At 45.5% G+C, this 16,279-nt stretch overlaps 3 protein-coding genes across 5 annotated transcripts; 2 read left to right on the plus strand and 1 right to left on the minus strand.

Annotated features, from left to right (window-relative positions):
• Nucleotides 1-657: 657 nt before the first annotated feature.
• On the minus strand, nucleotides 658-7,720 carry desi1b (desumoylating isopeptidase 1b). 2 transcript variants are annotated; one of them, XR_005712259.2, is made up of 8 exons: nucleotides 7,344-7,691; nucleotides 7,114-7,135; nucleotides 6,951-7,020; nucleotides 6,677-6,786; nucleotides 6,068-6,190; nucleotides 5,407-5,514; nucleotides 1,608-1,827; nucleotides 658-1,041 (listed from the first exon to the last, which is right to left on the minus strand). XR_005712259.2 is itself a non-coding variant. In XM_040176669.2 (6 exons), exons 1-6 carry the CDS (start codon nucleotides 7,429-7,431, stop codon nucleotides 5,433-5,435), a joined length of 495 nt encoding a protein of 164 aa, XP_040032603.1. In that variant the 5' UTR covers nucleotides 7,432-7,720; the 3' UTR covers nucleotides 2,788-5,432. The 2 variants fall into 2 exon arrangements, 1 of the variants encoding a protein (XP_040032603.1); XM_040176669.2 differs by lacking the exons at nucleotides 658-1,041; nucleotides 1,608-1,827 and having other exon boundaries at nucleotides 2,788-5,514; nucleotides 7,344-7,720.
• A 59-nt stretch (nucleotides 7,721-7,779) lies between these two features.
• On the plus strand, nucleotides 7,780-12,260 carry xrcc6 (X-ray repair complementing defective repair in Chinese hamster cells 6). Its single transcript, XM_040176666.2, has 13 exons — nucleotides 7,780-7,886; nucleotides 8,278-8,361; nucleotides 8,607-8,716; nucleotides 8,965-9,106; nucleotides 9,441-9,692; nucleotides 9,792-9,978; nucleotides 10,095-10,281; nucleotides 10,395-10,563; nucleotides 10,659-10,820; nucleotides 11,001-11,130; nucleotides 11,204-11,304; nucleotides 11,400-11,516; nucleotides 11,629-12,260. Exons 2-13 carry the CDS (start codon nucleotides 8,289-8,291, stop codon nucleotides 11,826-11,828), a joined length of 1,830 nt encoding a protein of 609 aa, XP_040032600.2. The 5' UTR covers nucleotides 7,780-7,886; nucleotides 8,278-8,288; the 3' UTR covers nucleotides 11,829-12,260.
• Nucleotides 12,261-12,356: 96 nt separating this feature from the next.
• LOC120819351 (GTPase IMAP family member 1) lies at nucleotides 12,357-16,231 on the plus strand. 2 transcript variants are annotated; one of them, XM_040176668.2, is made up of 8 exons: nucleotides 12,357-12,479; nucleotides 12,768-12,871; nucleotides 13,259-13,336; nucleotides 13,702-13,752; nucleotides 13,874-13,924; nucleotides 14,018-14,068; nucleotides 14,287-14,328; nucleotides 14,490-16,231. In XM_040176668.2, exons 2-8 carry the CDS (start codon nucleotides 12,829-12,831, stop codon nucleotides 15,200-15,202), a joined length of 1,029 nt encoding a protein of 342 aa, XP_040032602.2. In that variant the 5' UTR covers nucleotides 12,357-12,479; nucleotides 12,768-12,828; the 3' UTR covers nucleotides 15,203-16,231. The 2 variants fall into 2 exon arrangements, with proteins under 2 accessions (XP_040032602.2, XP_040032601.2); XM_040176667.2 differs by lacking the exon at nucleotides 12,357-12,479 and having other exon boundaries at nucleotides 12,695-12,871.
• The last annotated feature ends 48 nt before the right edge of the window (nucleotides 16,232-16,279 follow it).

Genomic DNA, 16,279 nt, shown 5'->3' on the forward strand with positions numbered 1-16,279 from the left:
CTCACCTTCATCAAATCCTGTCATATATGTTGCTGTGTGTTAAAGAACAAGACCTATAAGCAACCATTCTATTGATTATGATCGGCAAACGCCTATTAAGGGACCAGTGTGTAGTATTATAGTATAGTAGTGTAGTATTATCAGTAATTTAATATTTATAATTATGTGCTTATCACCTGAAACTGCAAGTCTTCATCGCTAAACCTGTTTTGCCGTCGTGTTGCTACGGTAACCCAGAACGCACAAATCTGTGAAAGATGTTGCATTTCTCCGTTGGAGTCACAGCTCGGAATAAAAATGGCACGAATGCACATGAAGGCCACCGCACAGCTTCTGCTTTCACTTGGAAAAGGGAGGATGAGAGAATATGTCATTGTTTGCCATCTGCCACGTCACCACACGACGCCACTAAATTATACACACTGGTCCTTTAAACCCGTGTTCATTGACACTACGGCCGCTTGTTCTCTACTAACTCCAGGGGGAAATATCCATCCAGCTCTCCAGCTGTTGAATGCTCTCCAGCTGTTGAATGCTCCGCAGCGTTCACTATCTGGCCGCTAAATGTGTCTATTTGTTGTTCCTGTACAGGTGGTGGACACTGATCTCTCAGGGTTATTGATTATGGCCAATATAAGAAATAAAACAAGGGAAAGGGAAAAATTAAATGGATATAATTAACGGATTAAAGCCCACAATCAGATTAACACTCAAGTTAAAGATAGATTCATGATATACATTGTTTTACTGCTCTACCTGCTGTGGTTTGGATGAAGTTGTTATTGTCACATGGACTGGACCCCCGTCTACTCCTCCTGTTCACCTCAAGGCACGAATACTGTCACTTGTGGTAAGAGCAGTATTTTAAATTGTGCTCTGGTGAAGCGATCGCACTCAGAGCCTCGTGACCACGCTGGTCCTTTTCCCCCCCGAGCACGGTCTCTCTTCCGCCTTCTGCTGCCCAAAGGTGATGTCCTCATTGACGGTGCAGCGGTGCACGCTGGTCATTCTCTCTCCACGGCTGATGTTGAGCTCTGCCGGCTGAGAGACATGGAATTAGTTTTTTTAAGGAGAAGCAGGCGTTAAGTTCTTTGCTTCTAGTGTTTTTCTTGCTCTGAAATCATGAATTTAGCCAACCTGAAACGACGGCGCCCGGCGGTTCTTTTCATCTATTTCTGATAAACATTCATAAACAGCATCATTTGCTGCATTATGAATAATCCTTTGGGACACAATATTTTTTTTAGTTTTCATGTAGTGCAAATCTCATTGGAAAAATCCTGTGTTCTTTATTTATGAATATTGTGTAAATATGTTAAATGTAATTTCCTATATATATCTTTTCTGTTTGAATAAGGGCTGTATGAACTAGGTCATTTTAAGAGTTTTTGTTTTGTCATAATTGCTGTGGGATTTAACAGAGTATATTCTTCCATGTTAATGATTTTAGTAACATGACGAATAGAGAGTTGTGTAATGTTCTGATGTGTAATACAGGTGGATAAACTACGCCTGTTCGCTGTTTGTCACGTGATTGCAGGTTGGTGTTGTTTTTTTTACATGCCTGACATAATAAAGTGATACAAATTAAGTATAGATTAGCATACCGCTAAACAGTACCGTGCGCCTGATAACAGGACGCTGTTGCAAACACAAGTCGTCTTGGAGCAGATCCACTCATCAACATGATCTGCAGTCTGGTTCCAATGGGTTGTAGAGATGAGACGTCTGTGTGCAATAGTTTCTGTGCACAGAGTGAGAGGAGGGAATTGTTCCACTTTGGCCCTCTGAGCTCCTTCGGGTCGTCGACTTGGAGTCGGTGTAGAACTGTTCAACAGGAGAACACATACGAGAAGAGAGCTGATAAACGTACAAATAGAATAGCCGTGTAAATCCAGAGTGCATTGGTGTGGAACACAGCATGTAGCAAAATAGTGTATAAACTGTAAGCACTTTACAGCAAATTTATACCCCAAATGTTCTAGAAATGTTCTTTCTAGGGGATTGTGCAGCAACTAATGCCCCCTTTGAAGATAAGAAACATTAAAGATTGTGAAATCCATACGAGACTTTGGTTTGACTTGTGTTTGTCCCACAGATACGTCTCACTGAGCCAAACAGCACGGGCCCTTAATTAGGTCAACGCAACCCCCATCAGTGTGACAAAGCTAAATGACAACTTGACATAAATGTAACAACACAACATTACAAATATTCATTACTACTTTACGACCCAATTCGAGACTCATCAGATCTTGTTTGTAATAAATGGTGATATGATTTAAGTTCTCTCCTAAAGAGAAAGCGCTAACGCCGCTTCTGTCAGACTCTTCTGCAAAGGACAGAAGTGAAAGTACAGCTGATTTATTCTCACAGCTGGGATTTGAGCAGCACGATCACAAACGTGTCCCAGTAACCACCAACTCACCCCTCACCTCGTGTCACAGTGTGCGTGCAGCGCCGCCCTGTGGCTGCTGCTGCAACTGCATGGACCCAAAGAGAAGATTCATATTTCAGCTCCTAAATAATCCTCTTAAAACTCTCAAACATTGTGAGAACAGCTAAGGGTCGTGACACAATTTATTAAGTTGGGAAACGAGACACATTTATGAGAATTAGTGACTTAACAGGCCTTGTGGACGTAAAGTGACATCTGTTAAGTTAAATTAAATACTTTTTAAGAACTTGCAGACCCCCTAAAACTATCATCAAGTAGGTTTAGAAACAATAGTTTAAAGAATTTTTCATTATTTTTCAAACGTAACAATAATTCCAAAGAAACTGAAATGAGAGTAAGCAAATTTATTTGAATTCAAGCGGGGCAGCAGTCCTGCAGCTGAAGTGGCTTTTTGCAAAACATCTGCTTTACATATCATTTACTCTGCCTGGCCCTGCTATTAACTATACAAATCTTAAATATTCAGTGCCATCAGGCACACTTGCTGGTTGGTCTGGTGGTTGGTTGGTCTTGCATTAATAATACAAAAATAAAACAATCCTATGCCGTGTCATCCTTAGGTCAACGAGAACATCAGAAGTTACACATGAGTAGAATAAACAACCCATAAGATTTAGTGAAACTGTATTTTTAGTAACACAGAATACACAGACGGGCCAGCAGAGTGTGGTTTCTTTCCTTTAACTATGGTTGAGCTGTACTTGTTGTTCCTATGGTTTTAAAAAGTAGGCTGGGGGCCAGAGCCTTCAGTTATCAAGCTCCTCTTTTGTGGAACCAGGTTCCACTTTCAGTCCGGGGGGCAGATTCGGTTAGCTCTTTTAAAGTAAAACTTAAAACGTTCCTCTTTGATTCTGCCTATAGTTAGGGCTGGCTCAGGTTAGTCCGGACCAGCCCTTAGTTAAGCTGCTATAGGCTTAGAATGCCGGGGGACTTCTTAGGACACACCGAGCTCCTCTCTCACGCTCTCTTTCTACCATAATTCAAGTTTTATTAATGCACATGACTAATTCAGCTTCTTTCCGGGAGTTTTTTTTTTTTTTTTGTGCTTTCGCCCCTATCAGGTCTCCATAGATCGTGGTTCCTTCGGGACCCTGGTCCTGACACCTACCGTGGCCATGCTGACGCCTGCTGCTGCCATCATCATCATCATCATCATCATTATTTTAGATATTAATCATATTACTTTACTCATAAACCAACATTACCCTCTCCTAAAATCTCTGTGCTCTCCCTCCCCACAGGATTCTGTGGATGGTGGTTCTATCTGATGGTGGTTGCCTCTGCAGTGGTCCTGCTGTGCGCCTGGCTTACTACTCACAATTACTTGAATCATTTCTGTCATAGGAATTGCATGTATTATACATTGTTCATTCTGTACCCATGGCATCCATTGTAGTCTGTCCATCCCGGGAGTGGGATCCCTCCTCCGACGTTCTCCCTAAGGTTTCTTCCCTTTTTTCCCTCTTGTAAGGGTTTTTTCATTTTTTGGGGAGTTTTTCCTGTGCCGATGGTGGGTTTCGGGGCAGAGGATGTCGTATGTGTACAGACTGTAAAGCCCTCTGAGGCAAATTTGTAATTTGCGATTCTGGGCTATACAAAATAAAATGACTTGACTTGACTTGACTATCTAGTTTACTTCCTCTGGACATGTGCTACTGATATAATTAAGACCACAAAACAAAACAGAAAATAACATGTATCAAGAGGATTTATAGAAGTGCAAGTAATATTACGTGTATCATAATACAGATCAGAAATAAGAATAACAATCAATGAATAAAGACACAAGGGAATCATCAAGTTCACACTTGATTCACACACGTATTTTGGGTTAAAACTACAACATGTTTTCATTCATTAATGTAAAAAAAAAACTGTTTTTCTCGTGTCTGTTGGAACAGACTGTTTAGCCTGTTTCTGAAATACTCTGTTTCAGCGCCCGTCTCTTAAAGCTGCCCTCGGCTCTAAAAGGCTTCCAGGGAAAAGATGGGGGGGGGGGGGGAGCGTTGCTACGGCAACTGTTGTAGTGGGTGCAAACCAAAAAGCGACCGACTGGAGTAGAAATGTCACAAAGCATAGAGTCAGACTCCATGACTGATCAGCACACTTTAGTCACGGCGTCGGTGAAGCAGCGCCGTCACCACACTGTGGAGCCCAGATGTGCACGGGTTTAAAAACATACATAAATGTGCATATTTGTAAATGACCACAAGGCGCTAAAGTGACGAGTAGAAACGTGGCACCTTTTAAGAGGCACTCAAATCACGTCTCCAAGGAACTGATGTGGTCACAACGCGGTGGAAGACGGGTTCGGTTGTAGCACTATGAGACTTTTTGACGCATCGGCTAAAACTGTTTAATCGTGGGGAAATAATTATATCTGATGCAGGAAATAGGCAAGAAAGCACAAGAATCTTGATCCATATTGGACCAGCTTGATGGTTGGCATTGATTGGTGCGTTGGCATCTTTTAAATGCCATTGGGGACCCTGAGAGCCAGATTATCTGCCTCGTGCACAACTGTCAGGGTATAGTGACAGTTTGAGCAAATATGCCATAAGTTATCTTTTTATAACTAGTTTTATGAAACTGTATAGTTTTAAGCAGCCTAAATTACTCATTATTATTGTCTGATTCTATAAAACACTTGAAAAGTAAAATATATATAAAATCCTCATATGAATTTATATAAAATAACAATTTAAAAGTAGATTGCTGTCATCATAACGCCTCCAGTTAATACACAAGATAAGTACGTCATACTAAGTATTCTCACTTTGTGAACTTGTAATTGCAACAGATGTCTAAATATACCCTTTTCAGTCCCCCGCCCCCCAGTGGCTGCCCCCCCCCTTCATAACTCTAATGTGTAGAAAATTCATAAACTGAATAGAGAAAACCATTCAAATGATGACGGGTTAATTAGAAACGTGAGTAATAGACATTACATGTCCTGTAATGTGAGCCGCCCAGTCTATCGCTGTCCAGTGATGTTGTTGCCTCCGGGATTTATGACGAGGGAATCCAGTAACGGACGGAGGGCCTGACCAAAAGGCCTGCAGAGGAAACACAGCAGAAAGCGCGACATCATCCATCTGGGATGTTCAGTGTGAAGTCAGGAAGCTGACTGATGCAAAACAACAAGCCAATCAAACCAAGTGTATTTCTCTGATCGACACAAGTAGATATTGAAGGTGTCGGACCTTCCAATAAATCATTTAAAACTCTGCGTCTGCTTCTTTGCCCAATTACATTTGGATGTTTGGCATTCGCGAGAACAGTAACAATATACAAAATGAACACACAAAGCGTGCATAAGAGTGTGATGGTGTTTTAACGTGGTGACTGGATCTATGCATTACCGATTTAAAAGTAGCATTTTAACAACTATTCTGTCCTGAATATATTCAAAGTCCACCAAAGTGGCACAACTAGTTCCACTACTTGGTGGATTGGCTTGGATTGGGAATGAAAACTGTATAAAGCTTTATAAGTCCTAAATGGTCATTACAAAACAAGCAGAGATTCTGTAACTAAAAAAATAGAAAATAAGACGTTACGAAGTGCACCGGTGACGAGAGAAGCCTTTCGGGGCACCTGTTGACTCACGTGGATAGAACTTCAGATGGAAGGTCTGTGATGTACGACGGGATGGTTTTCCCCGTGAGGAACTGAGCCACCTCGTTGCTGAAAGTGTTGCAGTTGTGCTCAAACAAGTTGTACTTGTCAGCGCTGTGCAACCCACAAGAAGAGAGACAAATGGAGAGAGAGAAGAGCCATTAATCGGGAGATAAAGCGCAGCTGCTGAGCAGGGTGGAGATGAGGGCGGGTGAGCAGCAGGACACGCGAGATAGCAACAGTTTGACGGAGGGGTAACGGGAGGAAGGGTGAGGATTTTAATAAGAGCCGTGCATTGGCAAGACAAGGGATAAAATACCGAGGATACGATGCAATGTACTGCGATTTACGCTACTTCCTTTCTCGGTGTGTGCGATTACATCGGGGGTGGAGGGTCAAACTGTTTAAGATATGATGCAACACTTCCATCTAGTGATCAGAGGTTTAAATCACAACACAAAAGAAACCACTGCCACAACTCTTTGCATGTAAATTAGAAAAGCTAAAATATCGTTGGTAGACAATAAAGAACTTTTTGAACTAGACGTCGGGACGGTCTCGCTGGTGATGTAGATCTGTGTGAGGAGCCTGAGCACACACCCGTACGTGGACTCCGCCAGGGAGAACAGGTACTCCATGAAGACGTCTTCGGGCACCTCAGTGGAGCCCAGGTCCACCGTGGAGTCGGGCTCACCCAGAGGCGTGCCGGCCTAAGATTCAACGCACACAAACACCTCAGCACGACTACTTGCAAAACACCCAGACAAGCACTTCTTCATCCATTCCTTCATGAGTGGTTGCGGTTTCCTGTAAATCAGCGTGATTGTAGATTGTGTGCTTTGTGCTTGAGGAAAAGAATTATGCCGACTCTTACCGGTGGACAATTGTTGATGCCTTCTCCCACAAAGAAGAACTCCTTCCCATGCACCACAATGGCAGTGTGCCTGTAAAATAACAAAGCACCATCCAACAATGCAAGCCAATGAAAGTGATTAAGCACAGCTCACATTAACTTTATATATGTTTAGTCTACTTACCATATCCCGTCAAGCTGCCTCCCTGTGAAGATAGAGAAACGGAATTAAATCTACTTGCAGTAGCAGTAGTAGCAGTAGTAGTAGTAGTAGTAGTAGTAGGTTAGTAGAAGCTGCTGAGGCGCTTAGGCCTGAGTAGCATCCCCGCTCTCTCCTGGTTCCTCTCGCCGGTCTAAAGGCTCCATCACGGCTTTACCAAAGTCGAGCAACAAGTTGCCTGGTTTAAAGCTCACCTAGCATGATAGGACTCAGCTGCCGGGCCATGCCTCTGGACATGTCGTAAATGTACAGTATCACCGGGTACGAACGCGTTTGTTCCATGATGGCACAGATGGACGTGCTTCGCGATGGTTAACTAAGTTAACCAAGTGCTTCGCGTTACTAAGCAAAACTTAAATAAACAGAAGTTTAAACAAAGGAAACAAGCTATTTCACATAAAAAGTAATAGTACTGTATCAAATATGAATCAGGCCAAAGTTGCCGGGTGCTGACGGCAAGTGCTGTGTCACTGCGCGACTGTAAACAATAACATGACTGTCAAAGTGCCTTCGCATGGCGACAGCGGCGTTTCTTCCGGTGTGGAGCGTCTCAGCGAAGCCAATCCCCGCCTACTTCACTGGGATTGGTCAGTACGTCATGTTGGAAGAAAAGTGTCCAATAGACAACGAGCTGTTACGCACGCTTTTCAGCGTGCTCGTTCACGTCGGGGAGCGAGCACGCCATTGAAACTATTCTGCACTTGTGGGCAGAGAGAAGCGGAGTACGACGAGTGATTGTATGCTCATATAGTTACTTTATATATATTTATATATATTCATTGTTTTAACGTGTTTACTCCTTATAATGGTCACGCATCCATAGAAATATATATATGCTAATTAGGTGACCCCAAAAATACTAAAGCGAACAGCGGCCAATCACAAGCTAAGCTAGCTAACGTTACCTGGACGTAGTTGAAATATCCGTCTGCATTAACTATAATGTTAATATCTTCTCGTTTCCATTTGCATAATTATTGTTATCTGATTAAATTAGTACCGCATCTTTTACTGTCAAAGAAACACAGCTTTACATATTACGTTTTTAATGTTAAGTCAGTAAATTAAAACTGCTTTAGAGCTGAACGATGCGGCGTTATTGATGTAAGGTACCGAATCGCTTGGCAGGAGCAGCGCACATGGCGGAGTGGAACACCTTCTACCGCAATGAGGAGGACGAGGAGGACCAGGAGGAAGGAGAGCAGTCTGGGGGTGAGAGCAAAGCCTCCTCTCTGCTTACTACTCATCAGCTGTACATAATGCAACAGATGTGATCGTTATTGCCCTCTGCCCCCTTTGTTTGTTTACTCTGCTCTTCCCCAATAAGGGAGCTGTATATGACAACTTTGATTTGATCCCACTTGCATGCCAGGCAGTTTGGTGTTGTAATCTATAGTTATTCATATGTCATTTAACACAGAATAACTAAGACACTGTCTCTGCGTCTCTGTTCGCAGATTACAAGGCCACAGGGAGAGACAGTTTGGTCTTTTTGGTTGATGCCTCCAAGGAAATGTTCATCAAAGGAGAAGACGGACAGCCCTCCAACTTTGACATGACCATGCAGGTATGATGACCAGCTGTCCTTTGTTTTTTATTGTATTTGTCTGTTGGAATTTAGATATATGTGACGAAATGACCTAGATAAGTATGTAAGGGTTGTTAATATGTAGTTGGAAAGGCACTTGTAGGAAAAAATTGTTTTATTAAATATTTTATTTTGGCTAAAAACATTATTATTATAGGCCTCAATCATTGCTTTTATCCTCAGGGGTCCCTTGTGTCTCAGGAAGTGTCTGTGTTGTGTCCTCGTAGGTTGTGCGCAGTGTGTACGCCAGTAAGATCATCAGCAGTCACAGGGATCTGATGGCGTTGGTTTTCTACGGCACGGAGCAGAGCAAAAATCCCAGGAACTCCTTTAAGCATGTGTACGTGTACCACGACCTGGACGAACCCGGTGAGACGCTGCACTTTTTCAACTAACAGTTCACTTGAATCACACAAATACAAATGTTGGCAGGTTTCACGCCCTGCATCTATTCCGATAAAGCATATTCAACTGCGTAAGTTGTCATTGTTAACAAACACAAGAGCGCCAAAAAAAGGCTGTTGCAGCTGCTGTCAGTGGTTACTGATCAATACACGCTAAATAAAAGCAGTGTAGTGAATTCCTCCTCATCAGCCTCTGGATCAGTGCGGCGGTGAACGCAGTATCGGTGACTCCACAAACGGCCTCACGCGTCTCCGTACGTCCCGATTCATTCTGTTCCTCGTCGTTGTTTTGTCCGCAGGTGCAAAGCGAGTGCAGGACGTGGACGCTCTGCGGGGGGACAAAGGGGCCCAACTAGCGGCGGAGACCATGGGCAGCGGGGAGACGTCGTTGGGCGACGCCCTGTGGTGCTGCGCCAACCTCTACAGCGACATCAAGCTGCGCCTCTCGCACAAGCGGCTCATGATCTTCACCTGCAGGGACGAACCACACGGGAGCGACGGCGCGAAAGACCGTCAGGCTCGCACCAAGGCGGGCGACCTCAAGGAGACCGGTGGGCCTTCAGCTGAGGCTGCTCTTCTTTCATGAAAGCTCAAAGCCGGCGTTTCGGACGTTGGGCTGTACGTCATGAGGCTCCTCTCTTCTCTCATAGGCGTCGTCGTCGATTTGATGCATCTGATGAAACCGGGCGGCTTCGACGTGGCGACATTCTTTCGGGACGTCATAAGTCCACCCGAGGATGAGAGCGAGTTGGGGCTGCAGCTGGAGCCTTGTGACAAACTGGAGGACCTCAAGAAGAGGGTGCGAGCCAAGGAGCAGAAGAAGAGAGCCATGGCCAGGTAGAGATGGGACCCATTCACACAGACCACCCACCCATGTGTTTGCTTTCGTTCGTTTGGTTCGTCTTTGCGTCCCCTCCATTCCTCGCGCCATCCGTCCCTCTCTGCCACCTTAGGATGAACCTGTGCCTCGGCGAGGGTCTAAATGTAGCCGTCGGAATATACGCAACCGCCGTGACGGCGCGGAAACCAGCTCCCATCAGGCTTTACAGGGAAACCAACGAACCGGTCCGCAGCAAAACCCGAACCTTCCACACTCAGACGGGCAGCCTGCTGCTGCCCAGTGAGATAAAGAAGTCCCAGGTAAAGCATGCGTCTCTTCTCAGATTCTCATGTATAGCGTTGAGTGGAATCAGCAGTTGCTGACCACCATTGACGGTGTTTTTTATATTTTACTTGTTTGTTCCTGGCTGTAGGTGTATGGTAAAAAACAGATAGTTATGGAGAGGGACGAGGTGGACGCCATCAAGAAGTTTGAAGATCCTGGAATGTCTCTCATCGGATTCAAACCGATGGCCAAGCTGAAACGTCACCACCACATCCGCCCCGCCGTCTTCCTCTACCCCGAGGAGGACGAAGTGAAAGGTACCGCTGTTTGTCCGTCTGTGTCCCGACTCGCTACTATGAAGCAATATTGAAACCCTTCTGTCTCTTATCCGTCCTGTGTTTCCCCGCCTCAGGCAGCGCGTGTCTCTTCTCCGCCTTGTTGACAAAGTGCAGCGAGAGGAACGTGTTCGCGTTGTGCCGCTGCGTCGCTCGCCGGAACTTCCCGCCTCGATTTGTCGCACTGGTGCCTCAGAAAGAGGAGGTCGACGAGGGGAAAGTACAGATTTCACCTCCAGGTGATTCACTGCTGGGCTCCGCAAACTTCAGATTCCTACAACTGCCTTTGTCAATTAGTTTTTCTTTTATTAAATAAGCCGATGGGCTAAAAAGCAGAAGAGACAGTTACGACGTTACAGCCTTGGCCGTTGTGGTGGAGAAGCCTAACGGCAACATGTCGTCCCTCGGGCCTGTTTCAGGTTTCCACGTCATCTATCTGCCGTACGCTGACGACATGCGGACTCTGGATCCTCCCCAGTTCCCCACAGCCTCACAAAGACAGGTGGACAAGATGAAGGAGATTGTCTCCAAGCTGCGCTTCAAATACAGGTACGTACAGTGATCCTGGTTTGGAGACGCCTGTCATGTTCTGTTAAGACAAATGATTTCCTATTCCAATTAGGAGTGATGCGTTTGAGAATCCAGTCATCCAGCAGCAGTACAGGAACCTGGAGGCCCTGGCTCTGGATATGATGGCTCCAGAGGACATCGACGACCTCATCAGTGAGGGAAACAAACCCCGTGTGTCTGGTGCAGCGTCCTCTTGTTTCTTCCACTAACCTGCACCTGTCCGTCTCTCTTCTGCTCCCGGGCCTCAGTGCCAAAGGTGGACCAGATCGACAACCGCCTGGGTCCTTTGGTTCAGGAGTTTAGGGACCTGGTCTACCCGGACGGCTACAACCCCGAGAACAAAGCAGCTGCCAAACGCAAAACCGGTCAGAGCAGAAAACTAGCTGAGCAAAGTTGTTTTTACTGATTCTCGGTTGTTGGATTGTAGCTCACACTCGTTCTTTTAATTGAACGCTTTCTGCTCCACTGAACCGGCAGCTGACACCGGAGGAGGAGCGGAGAAGAAGCCCAAAGTGGAGGTGGCAGAAGACGAGCTGCGGGCCCACGCGCAGAACGGCACCCTGGGAAAGCTGACTGTGCCCGTGTTGAAAGACGCCTGTAAGCGGTTTGGGGTTCGCACCACCGGGACCAAGAAGCAGGAGCTGATAGATGCTCTGATTGCCCAGCTGGGAAAATGAGGAGTTGAACGTACAACTCGATGTAAAAAAAAAAAAAAGAAAAAAAAAAGAACATACTCGACTGCTTTGAATGCAGCAAATGCGGTGATCTGCTGAAAAGCAGGATACAAATTTTTTACTCGCAATGCTGCCTGTGAAATTTGGGTACAGCCGAAAAACCGTTTCCTAAAAAACAAGAGTCCTGTTGTTTCTTCTTCTATGAGGAAACGTGCCTCGGTGCTGGTGTTTGTGTATTCCAAACCCACATTACATGAATAATGTTTGAATGTAAAGGAACAAGTCAGTTTCTTTGTGAGCGGGACTTCTCAAACCTGCTTTGTGTGAGTTTGTATTCACTGAACAGTAAACACAGTCAGAAGAAGAAGGCCGTTACCTGTGTGGACGACTGTTGATCATTTTGCATTGTGGTTAATAAAACTAAACCCTTTTACAGCCGCGCGTTTTGTTTTATTTCGTTAAGCTCGAGTCAGTATGATTTACATGTCCGAGCAGAACTTCCAGTTCCTGGTGTCAAAAAAAAAGAAGAAGAAAACAGGGCGTGTCCGACCGAAGCAGGAGATCAACATACCGGCCCACAGCTCAATAAAGGCTGTCGAGGGCGGAACCTGAGCCGGCGAATGTTTCAGCAGGAAGACTGGATCTCACAGCCTGGTGAGTGGCGTCGATTCCTGGGGAGGATTATCTGAATACGCCGCACGTAATTCAGCGTTAGGAGCATTTTGTCTTTGCTGTGGGATTAAATAGACATTTTAAACTACATTATCTAGTCCTGTTTTGGTTTACGTCGCCTGCAGACGTTGTGACATGTTAACATAGACTTTGGACACTTTACCAGGTTGTGTTGACAAACATGGAAATAATATTGAGGCAGATTTAATCGTGTCTGTTAAGCCAGGTGTCGAGTTAATATTTAATGCTTTTATGGACTGTTGTGAGCAGAAGTGCTCCCACATAGTTGCGCTACCTTGACTCGGGCTGAAGGTCTGTCCACTGTGGAGAAATGGAGTGTCAGTGTGAAAAGAACTCTGAGGACGCTGTTACAGGTGAGGCAAAATACTTTATGAGATGATATAGCGGTCTGTCCAGTTCATGGAATAAACATTATTATAATATTATTATTCTTTATGGTTGAACTTCCATTGTATGAAAGTCAACTTTATATAGAGTTGTCCATTATTCACCTAATGTTGAATCTAATTGTGATCTGTCTGAAATAATTATCAGAAATGAAGAGGACAACAATTCTGAATATTTGAGAAAATTTAAACTGTGCTAAATGTTTCTGCTTAACGATTCAAATGAAACTCATTCAAACAAAAAGCACTAAATCCAAGAATGTGGTTTTCCTGGGATTGGAATTGGAAGGTAAACCCCGTGATAAACTGTGTACGTTATTTTGGTACTAATGCTGCCTCCTCCTCTCTGTTTAGGCTGGTGGATGAGCAGCAACACCTCGCAGATGGGGGTCTTTACCGTGGTCGGGTATCTCCTCTACAGATTCTCGCAGAGTCAGTACACACAAGATCAGATTCATTTCACGAGGTTCCCCCGACGCGTTAGCCATTGGGTTTCTCTGATTGATTGGCCTGTCGTCCCGTGAGCGCGCACGCGCCCTGATCAGTCATCAGAGGTTCAACCTGGAATCATGCGTCCTCCTCACAGATGGGGGGAGGACGCCCGACAGCAAACCCTTACATCAGACCTCTTTAAATGATCAAAAACAATTATCTCTAAGAGATAAAGCTGGCAATAGTCTATATCTGTCACATGGTCAGAAGGCCAAAACACACGATGAGTCAATGATGACCCCCCCCCCCCCCCCCCCCCCCCCGGCTGTAATGCTGATACTGATAGCAGTCTGTTCTCCCTGCAGCGCTCCCGGCTCTGATCCGATGGCCAATTCGTCTCTTCTGCTCTCTAACTGGTGAGCTATGTACCCGAAGGTCAGAGGTCACCCACCCGGATTTTAACGGACAGCTCGCAGAGCTACTTAAGTAGCGTTTGTTGTGTGCGATGTGACGTATTGAATGTGCGTTCTGCCGCAGGTCTGTCGTCTCTCTGGAGCTGGGTGAGCCACCTGGTGGGAACCTTTCGTGGTACGAAATAAACACCCGTCATTTCTGACCAAGTTAAGAAAAAAATTAAAAATTGTCACATGCTAACTCTTCAATTGACCTCTCGTGTCCCAGGAATCCAGCGTCTGTGCAAACGTGGGTCTCAGATTTGGCGGTTTGTGGGAGGTGAGTGCCGCCTGCGTGTGTTATGGTTCAACGTTGCGCACTCTTCATCGAGCGATTCGAGTGGACGTTTTGGGTGGGTACGTTTGGGTATTCTGAGCGAGAGACTCGGAATTTCAGCAGACACGAGAGAGCAATTTAGTATCTGAATGGTTCAGCTATTTGAGTGATATGAGGCCTCTAATTAAAGCCACTGCCTTACAATTTGCTTCTCTGGTCAGCATCGTCCTCCAAGTTGAAGGGGCTGGTCGCCGTCATCACAGGTCAGTTCACCTTCATTCTACATTTAGGGGATTTGTCTGTTAAATGTGTCAATCGGTTATTTGTTAAATATTTAAAACATAAAGGCTGCTCACTCAGACCCAGTTGGGCTGAGAATCTGACCTTTTAGCATTTACGTAATGAAATCCTGTCACCTGTGCAGGATCATCCGCCGCTGATCCAGAGATGGATCGGACAAACCGACCAGACCTGAGGCTGATCGTCCTCGGGCCCAGAGGTGGAGGACGGACGTCTCTGGCCGATACTTTGTTGGGCGACAGTGCTAAAACGGCACCCGTGGGTCCCTTAATGGAGAGCACCAGGAGAAGGACAGTACTGGATGGCACAGAGGTCACAGTGATCGACACCCCGGATCTTTTGGGGTCGTCATTGGGGGTCAAGGAGAGAGCCCGGGAAGCTCTGAGGAGCCTTCAGCTCTCCAGTCCTGGACCACACGCCTTCCTGTTGGTAACACCAGCTGGGGGCTCCGGCACCGGGGTCGATCAGGAGATGGCCCAGGCGATGCGATCCACCCTCGAGCTGTTCGGAGACGGGGTGGCGGGGTACGTCATGCCGGTGCTCACCCACGCCGAGCGCCCGGGTCGAATTCACACAGAAGCCCGCGGGCCGGATGTGGACTCGGGGGCTCTGGAGAGGGCTCGGTCCCTGTGCCACCAGACGCCAGAGCTGGTGGACAACGGGCCGGACTGCCCCCCGGAGGCAAAGAGCAGGACGCGCAAGCAGCTGGCGGGACGGGTGAGGGAGATGAACGGAGGACACTTCGTCCACGAGCTGCAGAGGAAGGAGGACGGCATCAGGGAGGAGCTCCTTGCTGACATGGCCGCCGTACTGGCTGGAAAACTGGGACACATGTAAATGAGAGAAGGGGGAAGTGAAATGGTGTTATTTGTTAGTCTGTGTGTGTATGTGTGTGAGAGGAGGGGGTCTAATTTTGGCTTTATGTGAGAGGGCGGTTATTTGCCTGAAGTATATTTGTCCCTCTGCTGGTTTACGACTGTCTAAATGAACTTATGGCCAGCTCGTGGTTTTCAACACGCCGCAGATGCTTTTGGTTCGATTTCCTGCCGATACACACTTTCCCGTTTTGGCGTGTTGTAATTCTTTCCTGTCAGCGTATTCTTTTGTAGAGGCCCGTGCCTCATGTTTTGGCACACTGCTCCGAAGCTTGGCCCTCCTTTATCCTTAATAATTTAAGGGTAATATCAAACTTTAAAGATGGGCAGGGAAAATAACATTGTTCAGCAGTGCGTTTGCTTTCTCCAGAAGCCTCTGAAACAGCAGCTAGACCAGAAAAATAACAATTGCTTGACTATGAAATACTGCTCAGCTGTGCTCAGAAGGAAAAATCATTAATCTATTTTTAGCGGATGACAGTAACAGGTCAATGAATGATATATTTATCTTTTTACATGTAGAAAGATTCAACTTTGACAACATAGTATCAATATCATCTCTCTTGATGTTTTCCACGAGGTGCTGTTTAAATGTTCTTAGTTTCTCTGGTCACTACAGCGCACTGATTATTAACACCAAACGGCAGCTTGGGTTTTTGGGTTTGAAAACAAAACATTTTAACCACAACTTTATTTTACATTTCTTGTTTGCAGCGTTGAAAGTCAGTTTTATTTTTTTGCTGCAGTGTGAAACGTTTTACTATTGACTGTATTTGGTTTTATTGCATAATGAGTTATTAACCACATGTAACACCCATAAACTGTGGCGTATTTACGCATATCACCCAATTGCAATATTCAATCTCCTTTAAACTCTGTTTTGGTCTGCACCAGCTGACTGTGGCTGTTTGTGTATCCTGTTACCTGCCATGTACATCATGTTCAAGCTCCATGAACATGTTAATAATAAAACTTACCACTTTACCCAAAAGTCATTAATCTTTTCTTCATTATTTGCAGTGTTACAAAGTAACGCGTT

This window comes from Gasterosteus aculeatus, chromosome 5 (genome assembly GCF_964276395.1).
Source record: "Gasterosteus aculeatus chromosome 5, fGasAcu3.hap1.1, whole genome shotgun sequence".
Lineage (NCBI taxonomy): Eukaryota > Metazoa > Chordata > Actinopteri > Perciformes > Gasterosteidae > Gasterosteus > Gasterosteus aculeatus.

Coding starts and splice junctions, on each gene's coding strand:
- desi1b (XM_040176669.2), bottom strand. CDS start 7,431: ATGGAACAAACGCGTTCGTACCCGGTGATACTGTACATTTACGACATG. Junction 6,787..6,950: donor GCATCAACAATTGTCCACCG/GTAAGAGTCGGC, acceptor GTTGAATCTTAG/GCCGGCACGCCTCTGGGTGA. Junction 6,191..6,676: donor CTGGCGGAGTCCACGTACGG/GTGTGTGCTCAG, acceptor TGGGTTGCACAG/CGCTGACAAGTACAACTTGT.
- xrcc6 (XM_040176666.2), top strand. CDS start 8,289: ATGGCGGAGTGGAACACCTTCTACCGCAATGAGGAGGACGAGGAGGAC. Junction 10,282..10,394: donor GTGAGATAAAGAAGTCCCAG/GTAAAGCATGCG, acceptor TCCTGGCTGTAG/GTGTATGGTAAAAAACAGAT. Junction 11,305..11,399: donor GGACATCGACGACCTCATCA/GTGAGGGAAACA, acceptor CCCGGGCCTCAG/TGCCAAAGGTGGACCAGATC.
- LOC120819351 (XM_040176668.2), top strand. CDS start 12,829: ATGGAGTGTCAGTGTGAAAAGAACTCTGAGGACGCTGTTACAG. Junction 13,337..13,701: donor CCTCTACAGATTCTCGCAGA/GTCAGTACACAC, acceptor TTCTCCCTGCAG/CGCTCCCGGCTCTGATCCGA. Junction 14,069..14,286: donor GATTTGGCGGTTTGTGGGAG/GTGAGTGCCGCC, acceptor TTCTCTGGTCAG/CATCGTCCTCCAAGTTGAAG.